The 18,446-nt window shown below is 45.6% G+C and overlaps 1 protein-coding gene across 2 annotated transcripts; it reads left to right on the top strand.

Annotated features, from left to right (window-relative positions):
- Window positions 1-674: 674 nt before the first annotated feature.
- LOC144168826 (techylectin-5A-like) lies at window positions 675-18,420 on the top strand. 2 transcript variants are annotated; one of them, XM_077697812.1, is made up of 6 exons: window positions 675-822; window positions 2,511-2,690; window positions 6,340-6,482; window positions 9,683-9,788; window positions 15,866-16,036; window positions 17,112-18,420. In XM_077697812.1, exons 2-6 carry the CDS (start codon window positions 2,552-2,554, stop codon window positions 17,426-17,428), a joined length of 876 nt encoding a protein of 291 aa, XP_077553938.1. In that variant the 5' UTR covers window positions 675-822; window positions 2,511-2,551; the 3' UTR covers window positions 17,429-18,420. The 2 variants fall into 2 exon arrangements, with proteins under 2 accessions (XP_077553938.1, XP_077553939.1); XM_077697813.1 differs by having other exon boundaries at window positions 701-826.
- The last annotated feature ends 26 nt before the right edge of the window (window positions 18,421-18,446 follow it).

The raw sequence follows: 18,446 nt of genomic DNA, 5'->3' as shown, positions 1-18,446 counted from the left end.
ACTTCCGCCGTCTGGGGGAAAAACAGTTCTTTTGACGATATTTCGGCAAAATGCTGGCGTCACTGCCCTTGCCTTATATGCTCGCTAAATACTCCCCTTCGTCCGATCTGATTTTTCGCTGAGTAATGTAATCTCCGTCTAATGCTCCCACCATTGCGTACTAGCATCGTCCGCCGGGGCGAGTCACACGCGTGCCAACTTCCTTGTATTACGGCTTCCAAGCGCGTTGAACCCGTGCATCCCATTACTAGAATCATCCGTGGTAGCCTAACTTTGTGACAAAGTCCTGCTCCGATAGCTGAATGGCATCGTTGCACACGCCGTTTCGCCCCTAGTTGTAAGAACGTGAGGATGGTTTTTTTTTATACACGCGGCGGGCATTGCAACCTGGTTTTTAATTCCCACTGTCGGGATAAATGATAAACGAAGCTGCTGCGAAGAAGCAAAGCGAAAGATTTCGCTCCGCATGAGTTCCTCTTTTTTCTTTTTGCTGCGATGCCTGCCCTACGCCGGGTGGCCTTGCGACATTCGAGTGCAGCATGTGTCCGTTAGCGCCGGCTTTTATCGCTAGCCCGCGTCCGTCAGCCCATTGCGAGGAGCAGTGACGGTTTTCTTTCATCCATGTTTCCCACGACGGTGCTCTCGGTGAAATCAAACGCCTTTTCTTTTTATTTTTTTTCCTTCCTTGTGACTTGACATGTGCTTCGCTCATAGATTAAGCTCGCCTATATAAAACAGCGTTGAGCTAACCGTCTGCGTACGGTGCTCCAAGGGAACATCTTCGCACGGATAGTTGTACGAGGGTCTGCTCAACTGGGATCAGTAAGTACGTGTAATAGTTGTTCTTAGTTTTTATTGGCGGATTAGGAATTAGTTGCAGGCAGGTCCCCATAGAAATGGCTATTAACTAATCACTAATGGTCTGTTCGCGACACGCCATATAAAGCCCTGTTTAGACGGCGTAGCTAATGGCTAAGTTAATCAATCGCGAACGTCTCTTGCGGGTAAACTCGCAATACACGAAACCTTGAGTGCCTTCCATATTGTAGCATAATGATTAGCGCCGATTTTTTTATACTGCGCCCAAGAGCGCCAAAGAGAAAGCAATTTTCGTCACAACTGTGGCTGTGGCGTTTGAACAAGCTGTATATAACAAAACAGATGACATTTGCCTCACTTTTCAATGCCGTGTTTTACAAACCGTTCTGCATCCTGCGACGCAACGCTGCTAAACGTAAAAAAAGTAGTTCAGTTGGGGTTTTTCGCGCTAGTCAATGCGGCGCGCAGGAGAAGAATGCTGCTGAATGATTCAGTCCACCGGGGGTACGTGCGAACCTTTGTTTTGCCGCCTCCATTCGAAAAAGAGCCACCATGGCCAAGAATCCAATCCGTGGCCGCTTGATCAGCACATGGCGCCGTAACCACCGAACCACAGCGGCGAGGGCGGTGCACAGCAGCACAACGTTGACTGTTTATCTTACCGCAGCCATTATAAGGCTGATCCACAGCCTTGGCTGTCAAGGCGCTGTCACTTCAAGCTGACTCGACCCCGGTGGAGAATAGATGTTTCGTTGGCTAAAACACTTGTCGGGAGTTCTCTGCTTTTCTTACTACAACAACAACACATGTAGGATCACGGCAAATGATTCAATGAGATTTTGTGACCCACACTTTGTTAGCATGCTCTTAATTGATTGAACGTCCTTCGCTTATTAGTGTGAAGCTTTCTTAGGCCACTATTTCCGCAGTTTGAATGATCTGGCCTTCTTGGCTAGCTTACTAACTGGCTGACTTACTGGCAGCTAACTTACTGGCTGAAACAGTGTTCGAGTTGTGATACTTGCTTTGCCCCGGCTAAACAGACTGAACGGGCCCTTAAAACCAGTCGGCAGTCAATTACTTGGGGGACGCGGTGCGGCAGCATGTGTGCCGCGGTGTTCACTCACGTAGATTCATATAAACAAACTAATGGAGACGAATAACCCTGCGCAGAAAAAATAGCCGGCCAATCACGCATCAGGTATTGTGGTTTCGTTCGGATTTAACAGAAAACTGTTCAGATGGTTTTGTAAACAAACTATCATTTAGTAATCTGTAAAGAATTAATGAAAACGTGAACTTTGACGGCCCAGGATGAATGTACATACACAAATAAGCATTTCCAAAACACTCGCACACACGCACACGTTCACACACTCACTCTCTCACATGCATAAGCCACGCACATTTTCTTGCGCGTGCGCGTGCCATTTGTCAAGTAAAACGCTCTGACACCTAGCCACCAAACATTTTGCTGTGCCGTTTCCCCACCAGCACTTACACCTCCTGCCGCAGACGTTTTCAATCACGAAACTCAGTCGGTTGCGCTTGGTGCGACGCACTTTGTAAAGCCAACTTTCGTAGCAGGAAACTCCCAAATACCAGCCTTGAAACACGCGCTAATAAAAAAGAAAGAAACAGAAATTCCGCTTAAACCACCTTTGGATTTCTCTTCCTTTTTCCCTTTTTAGATCACAAGAAATCCCTGCCTGCCTGCCTCTGTGGATCCGCGATGATGCCATACATCAGCGTTGTGTGTACGGTGGCCGCCCTGACGTTCGCGTCATCACCGACTGCGGCGATGGGTCCACCAATCGTGGACGCGGAAGAGCGAGAACTCGAACTCTCGGGTATACTCGCCAATGGCAAGAGTGAGCTATTTCCTCTTCTGTGCTCGCGATCGGGCCGGCTCGCAAAGACCGGGCTCAACTTTCCCCTGGAGCTAAACAATAGGGCAAGGATAAAGGCGACAAAATCTGCAAGGGAATCGAGAGAGAAAAAAATCTGCGCCTCTCTGTCTCAAAACTAACGTTTGTGGTCTCCCAATACAGGCTGTGGTGATGAACTTCCCGGAACTCTCCTGTCCGGAAACCGGTTACACGTAACCACACGGGTTGCACCTCAGCTAGGCAATGGATAACCAAGCCCGATAAGCGCCTAAAAAAAAGGGTTTACGAACTAAACATGTTTTCACCTTTAGGCTTGGGTTTTAATTCAAGTTTTTATGCTTGTCTAGGTCTTTTTACTGTTGTTAATGGTATCAATACGCAGAAAAAGATATTGGTTTCTGTTTGTGAGCCAACCGCTCTTTTTTTTTTGCTTTGAATTCAAAAGCCAAATAAAGCGCATAATGCATCAGCGAAATTGCGACGGCCTCCAGTGAGAGGCTAGTACTATGCTCCAAATAAATAAATAAATAAATAAATAAATAAATAAATAAATAAATAAATAAATAAATAAATAAATAAATAAATAAATAAATAAATAAATAAATAAATAAATAAATAAATAAAAAAATAAACAAATTGCCGTTACGATCGGATGCTAGCAAACGGATAATTGGAATTGCGTAAAACTCAGTGGGTAAGGCGTCGTGTTTCTGATCACCAGGACGCGGGTTCGGTACCGGGCCGCAGCGGCCGCTTTTCTGATGGAGGCGAAAAGCAAAAACGCCCGTGTGTACGGGATTTCGGCTCACGTTAAAGATCCGCATGTGGTCAAAATTAATCCAGAGTCCTCCACTACGACGCCTCTTATCGCCTGCGCTGCGTCAGCGCGTTAAACCGTACAATCAATCAATCAATCAATCAATCAATCAATCAATCAATCAATCAATCAATCAATCAATCAATCAATCAATCAATCAATCAATCAATCAATCAATCAATCAATCAATCAATCAATCAATCAATCAATCAATCAATCAATCAATCAATCAATCAATCAATCAATCAATCAATCAATCAATCAATCAATCAATCAATCAATCAATCAATCAATCAATCAATCAATCAAATTGCGTAAAGCTTGCTGCCTTGCCATCCGCGTTCAAGATGATTTCGAAGCCTGCGAGCTTTGTTTGGGCTACGGCAGCGACGGGTTATTCGACAGAACATAGTTACGTTGACTGCTAGGTAATCAAGACTGGTAGGGGGAGGGTGGTTAAGTGCTGTGAGACCCCACACACAGATAGCAGATAATTGGAGCATCCCGTAGTTCGATGACGTGCATCGAAATATCGTACTCACTGGATGGTTCTTGCCTTGAAAAGTTAAACAGGCGCCGTGGACAGCAATTACTGCGCGGACTATAGGCTCAGCAGTAGAGCGCCTTTGATTAAAAAGGCAGAGGGGTGGGGGAGGCTGCAATATTAGCACTGGGCATCCGCGCGTATAGCTTCTTACAGTATACACTAGAGAGCAATCTGGAGCTAGCGTCTATGCGGCTCACATCAAGGCCGGCTGTGTAGTCATGGGCTCACCTTAGTTTCATCATTGGATAGGAGAGAGAGAGAGAGAGAAACATCTTTATTTGCCCTTCTATAAAGGCTTCTGCGTTGCTGGGGGAAGGAGCTGCTGTTACCAGTCGCCCCCAAGAACTGCCTCAATGTGTTGGAGGAGGGCCTCCCAGTGCTCCTCTTCTGTCAGTCGTAATGAGGAGGTGGTCAATTTTTGGACTGAGGGTGCGTACCGGCCGGCGCTTTTCGTCCGCTTGCGGAGAGTGAGGACTGACACGCTTTAGTGGCCGTATATTCGAACACAGGGCCAAAACAAACGCAACGAATGGTGTGTTATTGTAGAAGCGGAAAATAAAACAGTCTGTATTGAAGCTAAGGAAAAAGGAAGTAAAGCTTAATTTTCCAAGAACGGTTGTGCCTGCTATTCTGCAGGACCAGCTGATAGTTAACAACGATGTCAATACTTTGGGGGAAACTCATTAGATACTGTTATTTTATTAAGTTTACCATTATTTCAGATAATAAGTTGCTTCAAGAGTTTGGAAAGCTTTTTGAGCGTGCCTGTGAGAACGTCGCCTTCGTGGCGAACCGGTGCACCGACCGTCAGCTATAGTTTAACAAAACTTATTGCTGAGCGAATTGCTTCATACTTGAAGAAAATAGAAAACATGGCGCTAAACAGTCGCGGACGAAGAGGAGATGGGACAGATACAGGCACCCGTATCTGTCGTATCTTGTCTTCGTCAAAGTACGTTTGGTTTCTTTTTTTTCGTCAACTACAACTTCGCGGCGGCATATTGCCCGCTCAGTCATCCGTCCTTCGACTGAGGCATGACCAACGTCAGGTACGATCACGCACTGCCTGCTGTTTCACCAAACACGGCTATCACAGAACAGGGAGGATTTCGGCTTCCTCGTAGCTCGTAGACGTGTTAATGCATAGTGATGAAAGCAAATCCCAAAAATCGGGTAATTATCCAATTGCCATGCCAAGCCCAAGCCAAAAGCGAGGTCTTCCCACGAACCCCCACGACGACATGAATTACCAGGCGCAGCTTCCTCTCTAGTATACTTACTATGAAACTCTGTGCATCCGCGTATCCTTTTGCATCCCAATTTGTGGGCGTTCTCGAAGTTTTTTTTTGTCCCTTGCTTACTAGTAAACGCTGGTAATCTAATTGTTGTGGCGATGATTGCAAAGAACAGACAAAGACCTGTAAACCCACAGTTTCTCACAACTCGTAAATGCTTTTCATTTTTTTTATGCGAAGAATTCTTTGCTGGCAGATTCCGGATTCAACAGCCTGGCCGGCGCCCTTTGTAACAAGTACATATAGGTAAACACGGTACTACCAGCACCAGTCGCATCTTGGTTCGCACATGTCGACATTATTTAGTGCAAAAAGAAAACTTTCTGAAGCAACACACAGGTACATAATCGATGCTGACGCTGCCCTTTGAATTATGCCTAATCATTGAAGGGGAGAGGTGATTGCGCAATGCAGACAGGTGGCTCTCGCACCCCAATGAAAAGGAGCATCACGCTAATGTGGTTCTGCCACCCAACTGAAGGGCCGCCGAGGTATGCACCTGGAGTCGCAACAGTGGGACCCGCTGTTTCACTGCGGCTACTTTACTATATATATATATATATATATATATATATATATATATATATATATATATATATATATATATATATATATATATATATATATATATACCGTTCAGTTTAGGGTGGCCCGCAGTGGTTAAACATTTATCAGCGTATTCGGTCGTCCTTCGTCTTTGGGAGCGTGGTCAAGTTAGCTTAATTTTAATGCTGAGCATTACCTGGCTAATTACCCCGTTTCGAAGGACTTTATGCCTTGCCTTCGGACCCCTGATCACAAGGGCACTAGAGTGCGTCGTGGCAGCTGCCGTTGCAGGAAGAGTCGAAACACGCAGACGCACACACGCACGCTCGCGCGCAGGCACTAATTGCACTACTTTTCCCAGGCCGAAGAACGCTCCGCACTTAAAGGGAATGGTCATGATTAATGTTGCCTGCAATTTTTCTTTAGGCATGATTCTGCCACGGCACTGCAACGATCTCAAGCATGCTGGGCAAGACACGAGTGGCGTGTACAGGATTTTCCACAAAGAAGCAGGCTCGTCCGGACAGCGAGTCTACTGCGACATGGACACGGACGGCGGGGGCTGGACGGTGAGGCCACCTGGTATAAAAGAGTGTGCTTGAGTAGGAAAAAGCGAGGTGAAATTGACCACATTTATGAAACGTCCCGGTCACACATCTAACATCACAAACAGATGGCTTCGCAGCGCCATTTATCGATAAATCAACATCACCATCATCATTTATGTACCAATACCCGACAAAGGTTCCTTACCTATGCAACAACTGCACTTAAACGAGAGAAAGCTTCGGGGACTTCTAAGAACCTACGAAGACACCTAAGGCGTTCTTGTGGGGTTGTAATTGCAACAGCTGAATTTTTAATCAGTGAGTGAGTGAGTGATTTATTTATTGATACAGAAAGTGGAAAAGAAGTTGACTGGGGATATTGTGAACTCATTTGGAGTTCACCAGCATACAACCCACTCCGGGGGAGGCGGAGAAAGGGAATGAAAGGGGATAGGTGAGGAAAAATGGGGATAGAGAAAGAGGGAGAGAGACAAAGGAAGAAATAAAAAGTGCTTAAGGCTGGCCGGCAGGCATTCGGCTACAGCCGTTGTATGAGGTTCGTCTCCTCGAGAAAGGCCAGGAGAAGTCGGAATGCTTCCCACCGGATGGAGTTGGGGCCCGTCGGGAATTCACCCTTTAATGCTTGCGTCTTCTTTTTCCCCTTTCGATTGGTGTGACTCAGAACGCAGGCGAGTTTGCATAAACAAGAAAACAGAACGTTTTAGCGTGAACATAATTTTATGGGCGAAGCCCCTTAGGGGATGCAGCTGTAGGCGTCTTCTGCTGTCGTCGTAATTGTCGTCTCATTTAGTCACGGTACTAAAACACCAGGACACTCATTTACGCCTCGCGCTGGAGGGCTTCGTAACGCGTACTAAAAAACACCGGGACCCTCGTTTACGCCTCGCGCTAGAGAGCTTGACTAAAGCTTGGGATTTGGCTAGTTGGTTTGGCATGAAGCTAGAGAACTTCATGCTTCAAAGACAAGGGGCTCTTACAGCAAAGCTTTATACCTCTACCTCCTAATGGTTTCACCTCCGTGGGCAATAACACCAACGCGCCAAGAATACACATGTACACTGCATGCTTCGCCCCTCACCAGGTTTCACGTTAGTGGAGATGGCCCGGGATTTTTTTTTACTCTTGTAACTGCTACTTGTGGCAGTTGTAAGTTATATGTGGCAGTTATATACTTGTGGCATGCTCAAGTTACTCCGTAGTCACGGGTACTAGTTCCTGACCCACGTTCCAAGTCGAATACCACAGCGCATTCCCTGTATCCACCTCAAGTCAATCAGATGAGCTGCGGTGGGCTTGGGATTGAGCGCTAATCTCGCCCTCCGGAAGTTCCTGGTTCGAATACCACCCAATTTCAAACTTACCGAATTTATTTTAAACTCAAATTCTGTTTTTATTCCTTAAGCCATCGACCAGTTTATGTACTTTTATTAGCAGGGACGCCAGATTCTCGAAGTACCAAGCTGGTTAATAATTTGGCACTAAAAGAAAGTGTTCGCGCAAAGGCGACTACCACATTATCCCGCTAGGTGGCTTTGCGATCTACCCAGAGTACAGGTGCTCCAAAAGTTAAACGGAGCTCGGGAGTGGTGGTCGGAGTTGGAAAAACTGCATGCCAGCACGATCTACGAATATATGCGCCGCAGATAGCGAGAGTGCGTGGGCACATCCCCACCCTCTCCTATTGGGAGGCTGCTCTGTCCAGCTCTGCCCAGCAAGACCAGCAACGGCAGATCGAGCGGGCCCGCCGGATAGCGTCCGCCATTGGAGTACTGGACTGAGGACCCCACTTAGAGGCTGCTCTTCAGCTAACAAATGTTCAATAAATGTTTTCACCACCACCACCACATCCGGCTGGCCCACCTAGAGACGCTGACACTCGCCTCATCGCCGGCTCAAGCGAAGCCACGCAGCTGCCATCTCTGCTCGCCAGGGGCTCTTCCAATGTTTACAAGTTAAGCTGGGATAACCTCATATCCCAACATATTTTACTGCAGTTTGTGTAGTAAAGTCGATTATTTTTGAAGCAACTGGCCTCCGATAGGCTCACCTCGTCAATTCTCTTGAGCGCCCATTAAAACCACGGAAGCAATGCAGCTAATACACGCATGAACAGCGCGTTTTTATCCAGTCTTCATGCGTTCCCTTGAGGCAAGCATGGTTATGGCAACAGTTGCTGAATGATTCACGAGCGGTTAAGCCTCATGACATAACAAACTTGCCGCCCAGATAATCTCCGACCACGTCAGGGACGTGGAAAAAGTGGTGGCGTTCCTAACAAAACGGAACCCATGCGGAACCCATAAGCCGCAGGAGATCAGTTTTCTTCCCGACGTGGGCAAACAGATTCGTGCATAAAGCACTGGAAGTGCCCCTGGCGAGAAAGGATGACAGCTGCACGGCTTCGCTTGAGCCGGCGATAACGTGAGCCGCAGCGTGTCTAGATGGGCCAGCCGGATGTGCCCACGCGCTTCCGCTACCTGCGGCGCATCTATTCATAGATCGCGCTGGCATGCAGTTTTTCCCGCTCCGGCCACCGGTCACGTGCTCCGTTTAGCTTTTGGAGCGTCTGTACAGTCATCCGGAAGCTTAAGCCTCGGGGGATGGCGTACACAAGGGGGTATGTTGCCTGCGGATCGATGCAAGTCGATCCCCGTTACCGACTCGCCGCAGACGATGCGAGAGCCACCGCATCTCTTTGGTGAAAAGTATTGGGATACCTACGGAGTCGCGATGGCCAGAATGGGCAACTCACTTGTTGTTAAGTCACTCCTCAAGCTTAATGTCCACCGAAGGGTTCTATCAGTCGTATTATTGCTTGTGTGCGCGTACACGTGGGCGTCAATTACTCGTGCATCTTTGTTCTATGCCAAGTGCTAGATTTCCCACTTTTGGGCAGGTCTTCCCATTTTCCTTCTCCAGAGCCATGATCATTATCTGCGTGATTCTAGCGTGAATTTACAGATATTTTGTTGCTGTGTAAGGGTCTTGAAATCAAAGACCCCTGCACATCAATAAAAAGGTACAAATTAACGCTACAATTGCGCAGATAACGTTACTAACGTTTATAAATATTAGTATAATTGCCTCACTAGTAAACATAATTCGAAAAAAAAATTAACGGGTCCTTTATTTGTCTGAGGAAAAAATGTATGTTAACGAATGTCTACGTTTTTTAAAATAATTTTGTTGTTGACATGCAGGTGATACAGAGAAGAGGACAGTTCGGGAATAGGGTGTTCCATTTCTATCGGAACTGGACCGAGTACGCCCGTGGCTTCGGGAACCCCGCTGATGAGTACTGGATTGGTAAGCCAAGTATACTTCCAAACGCAGTGCTGCAGGTCATAAAAGGGGGCAAGGCTTGAACGAAAAGCGAGCAAACAAACAACAGTGCTGCGTTGGGAAGATACCAGACAGTAATATTTTTCCTTAATTTCGGCATATAATGGCCTGAAAATCCGAGTGCTGGTTAATAATAAGAATCAATCAATCAATCAATCAATCAATCAATCAATCAATCAATCAATCAATCAATCAATCAATCAATCAATCAATCAATCAATCAATCAATCAATCAATCAATCAATCAATCAATCAATCAATCAATCAATCAATCAATCAATCAATCAATCAATCAATCAATGCTTATTATAGTGCCCAGGAACAGCGGAGGCCTTCGTGCTGGAGCACTCAGAGGGGAAAATGCAGCACTGTAGTACATCAACAATTTGTAATAAACAATCAGTGAGAAAAAAAAGAAAGACCTACAAAAACGGTAAAGAAGATTAGAAATGAAATAGTGCAATCCAACCGACTTTACACAATCAATTCGTGCTGGCGCACAGAAAAGGTATAATGCATCATATAAATGAAATGCACCAACAGCCGGCAAATGAACAGTGAGTGAGCAAAAAATAAGAAGAAACTACAACTTCAAAGAAGAATAAAAATACCATAGTGTAATTTTAGGCAACATTACACAATCAGTAGAAACTGTAATGTCTGGTCAATTGCAAGAAGACATCTTACAAAAAGCGTAACTATACGGAAGGGTGAGTGGAAAGAAGGAAGTTTTTACAAGATTCGGAAAGTGTACATTTTTAGTTTCAAATGGACGCATGAAGTAAATATGGCAACTTTTAATGATAAAAACGGCAGAAAAAGAAAAATTCTACGATAACTACAGTCGCAGTATCAGCACAATACACGAATAACCAGGAACAAGAACAAGCTCGATGAAGTCAATGCACACGCCAGGACGATAAGTGAAGAAAAATAGCACTGCGAAGATGAACCTATTGTGTCAGAGCTGACAACCCGGTCAAAAACTCCCGAAGAGGGCGCTAAAAGATATCGAGCTTCTCGGAGTTAACGTTATGCAGATGCTGCATCCTTTGAAGAGGAGAACGTGTGCTGAGAGCTCCAGCTGCTTTAAAAGGGTGGGCGAGCCTTGTAGCTTTTTCTTGAACGCGAAAACTGATTGATTCAAGTAGTTCCGGGCATAAAATAATACCATGAAGCAATTTGCACATGAAAAGACGGTCTGAGTGGGTCCGCGGGAAACTTAGAGAAACAGTTATAGGGATAGGCTCCGAAGGAAAACGATGTCTAAATATTGATGAAAATTTGGTTTGTACACGCTCTATACGTTGACAGTTGGAACTACAGGTTCCATTCCAAACAACTGAAGCATATTCTAGTTGCGGAATACAAAGCGTTCTGAATAGTTTTAGGAATGAAGAAGGAAACCGGAATTTTCGTGAAAACCTGCATACAGCCCCAAGAGAGCGGAGCGCCCGCCTAGTAAGTTGAGTGACATGAGGTGAGAAAGTTAAGGCACTGTCGAAAAGCACGCTGAGGTCTCTGATCTCTTCAACTCGGGACAAGTAACCGCCGTTAATACTGTAGCAAAATAAAGTGCGGTTCATTTTTCTGATATAAGACATGACCTTTGTATTGGTAGAGTTAAGATTTAATCTATTGTCTGAGCACCACTTAGAAAATGAGGATATTTCTTGCTCCAGGGCAATGCAGTCATTAATGGACTCAATCCGTCTGAATATTTTAATGTCGTCAGCGTAAAGAAGGAAAGAAGACATCTTAATTGCGGCTGACACATCATTGACAAAAATGGAGAACAAGAGAGGTCCCAACACGGAACCTTGAGGCACACCGCTTGTTCATCTGTACAGAGCAGACGTCTGCCCGTTAACGCTAACGAATCTGAACCGGTTTGCTAGATAACTACCCAACAATGCCATGAGTGGTGTATGAATTCCTACCTGTAGAAGCTTTTTAAGTAACAACGTGCGGCAGACAACGTCAAATGCTTTGCTCAGATCACAGTAGACAACGTCGAGCTGGCCCCTCTCAGAAATGGCTGCTAGGCCTAATCCATGAAGCAGGAGAGATTAGTTGTTGTCGACCTTCCTGATATAATAATAACAATAATAATAATATTAATAATAATAATAATCCTTTATTCGCATTACATAACGCACACATGATGCTGGAGGCCCGCGGAAAAAGCTGTCATAAAGGCAGCTTGACAAGGCCGCAGGCCCCCGCATTGGCAACTTTAGGCAGTGGTCAATAGAGTCATAATATGGAACGAAAAAAGTATAAACGATATAAAACGTACTCCAATGAAAATCGGGCGGATGTAAGCGAAGCAATTAACACCTTCAATTTTAACGGTATGGCATTACAAAACTCGGGAATATAAGCCACATGTGCCGAAACATCATGCCACACATATATATGACATCAGAACAAACAGTTCACAACAAAATTACGCCAGTAACAGACCTAGGTACACAAATGTTTTTTTCAAAAAGACAGTTTGATTCTGACGACAGTTATGCAGTTAACAGTTATACAGCCAGAGGTGCAAACATATAGTAGCAAAAATATAGGGTTAGTGAGACGGTTTTTTTTTGTTTTCTTTTCAGTTGCTGAGGTACCCGCAAAGTTTCTTGAAAGTAATCTTGTCGGGTTCGATGTTTCCCTGAAGCAGTGTATTAAGCACTCTTGGCAGCCTGTTTTCTAACATTTGTAGTCCGTGTGTTGTCCTAGATATGTCAACTTTCCATCTCTCAAAATTTCGCGTGGTATATGGGGTGTAGTGATCTTTTAGGTTTGCTAGCTGGCCCAAAAACCCTGTATTATTTTTCAGGACTTGTTTATACTGTCTGCATAGGCGGTAATCAAACGTCTTAGTGACGGGCAATATATTACACGTGTAAAATAAAGGTTCAGAAGGAAAGTACGCCGGCACATTCGCAACAGCGCGCAAAAACCGTTTTTGGAGAATGTGCAACTTTTGTAGATTTGTCTGTGTCTTTGAGGCCCAGATTAAATGACAATAATTGAGCCTCGAAGAGAATAAGGTTGGTATAGTAACATCATAACATTACGCGGCAGTAAACTTGCGTTTCTGTATACGAGTCCGACTATTTGTGAGAGTGACTTTGCCAAGCCGTTTATATGCTCATCCCAGGACATGGTCTCGTGAAAGATAACACCCAATGTTTTTATGCAGGGAACTATTTCCACTCGGATTGATTTCAGAAAGACACTTTCTTTTATTGTGATGTTTTTATTTCGAGCGCGAAATATTACTGCCTTGGTTTTCTGTACATTTATTTTTAGTAGGTTTTCTTGTGTCCACTTTTCAAGTTTGACGAGGGTTTCGTTGGCGTGAAAAATTACTTGATCAGCTTCTTTTGCTGATAAGAGCATGCTGGCGTCGTCTGCGTAGATCACGAATTTTATTTCTGGAGCTATACTGGTAATATCATTTATGTATAAATTAAAAAAAGGCCTAGAATGCTACCCTGCGGCACGCCACAGAAAACTGCTAAGGGGTCAGAGTAAAACCCCTCTATATCTATCATTTGTTTCCTATATTGTAAGTATGAGCTAATTAACGAGGCAGCCACACCCCGGAAACCATATTTCTCCAGCTTTCTGATGAGGAAATCATGATTAATAACGTCAAAGGCCCTTGAAAAATCAACAAATATGACTAATATGGTATTTCCTTTTTCGATGTTGTCTAAAATGCACTCTTTCTGCGTAATAAGTGCGGACTCAGTGCTAAAGCCTCTACGGAAACCATACTCGCTATCAGTTATGATGTTATCTTTGAAACCCGTTCAAAATTCAAAAAACGCTTGAGAATATTTTTTTCAAATGCTTTTGACAACACAGGTGATATGGAAATAGCTGTGGTAGTTTCCCATATCGCACTTGTCACATTTCTTATAAAGTAGCTTTAAACGAGCAACTTGCATTCGGTATGGAAATACAGCTTGTTCAAGGCATAAATCGAATACGCAACTTAAGCAGGGTGCGGTAAACAATGACGTGTTTCATAGGTTTAACCTGCATTCCGTCAATATCGACAGCGCTGCTATTTTTATGGCTTTTTACTACCTCTGTAACCTCGGCTTCGTTGACAGGATCGAGAAAACCTGAGCTGCTGTTGTAATACACATTATGTAAATCCTTATTTACAGTCAGTTGGTTAGTGGCGTTCACAATATATTTACTAAAAGCATTGGCTAATGCTTTGCCTGACAACTTGATGCCATTGTTCTTTTTTTTTACACACTGGCACTGCGGTAACGGTATAGTTTAACAATGATTGCAGATTTTGGGAGAAGAAGAAAATAAATTATTGAAGTACTGCGTTTGCGCTTTTTTAGCTCCTTATCTAAGCGGCTACGGAATATTGTAAACCTTTCCAGTGCCCCTGGGTCTTTGCTCTTGACAAACTTACTGTACATTGTATTTTTCTCCGGTGTTTTCGCTGCTAGATCGGGGCTTATCCAGAGTTTACGGATGTTTCTGTTTTGTTTTACCTGTACAAAAGGAAACTAATCTGCATATGGGGTCCCATATAGTTCATTCAATCTGGTTCATGGGGGTCCCGTTGTGGCAGAAGCAGCCGGAATAATTCATTCAACGCAAGCTTTATTAATACCTCCTTGAAGCCGTGTACTAGTACACAGGACTCCCGTTTTCGCCTCAAACATACAGCAGGCCGCCAGGTGCGAAGTTTAAACCTACGACCTTTGCGCGCGGAAGCAGAACTCCTAAGCCACTACGCCGCCAAGGTGGATGGCGCCTTGCTTACCCAATCTTCCGATTCCTTATTTTCCTCCCTAACTCCATGGCGCGTCATGGTATTGTAGGATTATAGCTAAGCCTCTCTAGTGCGCAACCCGTAGCTACGGCTTAGTTACTCGGCCATGGGTGCGTGATCAAAAAGAATGAAACACCAACGCGCGCGTGTAGGCGATGATTTGTGACGTAAAGAAGATTACGGGGGCCAAATAATTCCGGAACTATAGGACATGTTTCAGAGGCATGCCAGGATGTTGCGTGTTTTCTTTATATATGAAGCAAATATTTTATCGTATGAAGCAATTATTATCCAAAACTCGCACGGAAGAAAACCCGCGGCATTATAGGTTGATAAACTGACAAAAAAATGACTAAATACCTTTGCCTACTTCGCAGTACACAGGAGAGTGCGATTTACATTATTTCGGCACTCCTTGATTACGCTACAGTTGTTTTACTTTTCAGAGCAGTCACTTCAGCGAGTGGGAGTGGGCGCCCACGAAAGCGACGAAGACACGCCACGTTCGAGCTTAACAAAGCGCCCGCGGGTCCGAAAAGGCATTAACAAGTGGCCGTCGCGTATGCTTAGAGATCTCGCCAGACACCGAACAACGTGAACGGAAATGTGAAAAGGGTAGCAACGAGGGGGGAAACTTGCGGCATGCCCTCTTAGGCTCCGCTTCCCTCGGCGTGCTCTACCTGGGCTCGTTTTTTCGCGAAATTCAAACGATGATTAGTGAACACCAGCAGCACCTCGCGATAGATAGGCTATAGAGCAATTGTCAACATAGATACTGCTTATAAAACCAAGTTTTTTTCCGATTTCAGGCATGCGGCTCTACATTTAGTGTGTCCTTCGAGTGTTGTTACCCACAAGTGCTGGACATGTTGCAGGGTTGAAAGCGAAAAGGCCGCTACAGTCTTGCTACTTTAACGGGCCTATATGGGTCGTTTCCTCCTTCACATCGTTGATGAGTCGATGAGCGGTGCTGGTGAATAGGTCTCTCTTAGAGAAATAACGGTGCCACGAGCTCGTAGTGCACTGAGATTATGCCGTTGGGCAGGATCACGGCCTGAGGTACGCGGGCCGCAGTTCAAACCACGCAGTGAGGGCACTGTTCTGGTGGACGGTATAAAGACAGCAGTGCCACAGCGAGTTCTAGCCTAACAGTTATCTCAACACCAAGTAATTTCTGAACCTACCTTTTGAAAAGACAGCAGCGCATGAAATGTGGTGGCCTTCTTGCATGCAGGCAACCGGGCTCTTCACGCACTGACTGCCGGTGACGACGAACAGATGGCGCTTCGCGTCATGCTAAGCAACAGCACAGAGGAGACCGTGTCGGTGGACTTCGAGAGCTTCAGGGTGGCTTCGGAGGAGAACCTCTTTAAGCTCAGCCTGGGAAAGCTACTTGGACCAGAGGGTACGCTTCTTTCGCAGAGCCTAGTCGCCTGGTCGACTACAACAACCCTCCCCCATTTTTCAATGCATGCTACAGGTATCACGTAGAGTAAGGAAAGGGATAGATAATCCTATTTGGTGATGCAGGCGAAATTAGCCTTTCACAGTGCTTGGTTTGATACACCCAAATCTGAAGGGCAAAAGGTGAAGGAGATGCCTATGAAGGATATGTTGTTGGACATGATGGTATTCTACGAAACACATAACATCGCGAAGGCTGACGAACGAAGATTTAGGGGACGCACGGGACAAGCGGGTGCCTTGTAAGTCCTCGTCCATATTTCGTGTTGCTTTTTATCGTTGGTCTGATCGCTCATATGGCTCGTTTCAAACGATACTGCCCGTCCGGTATAACTAACAACGGAAACCCATGGATGCCGCTCTGCATTATTCGTTCCACAGAACATCAATGTTCATGTCCGAATCATCCAACGTGAAAGGAAACATTTGCTTTCAACGTTTAAGATACGATATTACCAATGGGGCTAGCTTGAATAAATTTCGGTTAAGGTTCAGGATAGCTATTTTAGTGTGGGCGTTGAACCACTTCCACAGCAATACGTGTCAAGGGGCACTTTGATAATTAGTATTGTACTCGACTTTAATAATCTGTTGGTAGTTTGAGGACTTTCCTCATCGTAGGTACATATGGGGAATGACGAATGCCGGATTGGCACCTCGGGCAGTCCAATTAAGGCCAGGTTCAGTCTTTTATCGCAACTATCGTAATATGTTTAAATAAGGGCGTAATTTGACGTCTCAGCCAACCGAACTGCGTGGAACGCCTTTTTTTTTCGTCCATACCGCACGATATCGCTGTTACGTCGGTAGTCTGAACACAGCCTAAGGGTAATCTAAAAGCCGCAGTAAACTCCTCGTTTACATGGTGGCAATGCGACCGATGATGGTAGTGTCATTAGATTCAGACACGGACGCGACTGTCTCAAACTGAGCGCACGTTTGGCTTGCACACACGGAGAGCCTGCCTACCTTTCACCAATTTGCTTCATTTTCCGGCGTTGTTTTCTAAACCCTAGGTTGGGACGCCCTCAGAACTTCCAATGGCCAGAACTTCTCAACTTTCGACCGCGACCACGACGCGTGGGCTGGAAATTGCGCGGTCACATACCGCGGTGCCTGGTGGTACAGCAGCTGCCATTCGTCCAACCTGAACGGGCTGAACCTGAACGGTCCGCACGACAGCTACGCTGACGGCATCGAGTGGAGCCAGCGGGGAAAACCGGGCGGCTACCACTACCACTCTTACCCCAGCGTCCGCATGATGATCCGCCCGGCAAGGTCACCACTCGACCGAGACAACAAGCTGGCGCCTTCCAGCCCACCAGCGTCCTAGCAGGACATCACTGGGATGCTTACCGGACACTGCTGGGATGCCACCGAGCCAACACCCCTGAAACACAAATTTTACCCCCTGTACAGTGCGTTGTTATTTTAACGACAGCTCTTTGCCAAATTGGAGAACCACTACGTTGCTTAGAAACGCATTTACCTTTTCGACTTGGCCAAAGCTGTCGCAAAAGGCCTCCCTTTCATCTCCCCCTACCACATATAAAAACTGAACCCAGTTCGACCCAGTTTGAAATGTGTCGGAACAGTGGAGATCTGCCTGCTATTTACGAAGATAACGTCAAGCTTCGGCTTCTTTCTTGTGCGTAATTTAAACAGCAGAGCTCTTAAACTCTTGGTTGCGGCGTCCATACGCAGAAAAAAAATTTAAGAAAATGCCGAGTGGCACGTACCCAAGTGGGGGATTGGCCAGGAATCGACCGTAAGGAGGAATGTTCCCGCTACCCAAAGCTGTAAATTAGAAACTTAAGAATTTGACTAATAAGAATAAAAGTTAACAGGGCACATGCCTAGCCTCAGATACGTATCCAGGCTTGGGCGGGGGCTTCCGCCACATGACGGGCTCATAAAAAAAGAGAAAATACCGAGCGCACATGCTACAAGTCAGTGTTTGAGCAAACAGCGTCGTGGTCGCGGACAAAACGGCTGTCATCTGCTCCTGACATCACTCACTCGTCGTTGCTAGGGGCAACCACCTGCGCCGTGGCAGCGGCGGCATAACTCTGTCCGACTCTGTACCGCGCACACGGGGAATTAGACGACCAAAGAAGATCCGGACGTCCGAAGGATAGGTAGATTATCAGGAAACGCGCCTCGCTGCTAGGCGAGAATGCAATCGCCCAGAAGAACGAGAAGTAGTAGTAGTAGTGCACGCCTTAAACGGCGAGGGAGCGCTCGACGAAGACTTTGCGGCAGCGGACGATGAAGTATACAAAGACTGACGTGGACACTGTACAAATAAAGCATTTATATACTTTACTTTGCGTTTCATTTGGTCTTCTACT

The sequence above is a fragment of the Haemaphysalis longicornis genome, unplaced genomic scaffold (assembly GCF_048455015.1).
Source record: "Haemaphysalis longicornis isolate Haplotype H1 unplaced genomic scaffold, Haemaphysalis longicornis Haplotype H1 scaffold_2, whole genome shotgun sequence".
Taxonomy (NCBI): Eukaryota; Metazoa; Arthropoda; class Arachnida; order Ixodida; family Ixodidae; genus Haemaphysalis; species Haemaphysalis longicornis.
The sequence above is the reverse complement of the archived record's forward strand: the minus strand, read 5'-3'. Positions and strand labels throughout refer to the sequence as shown.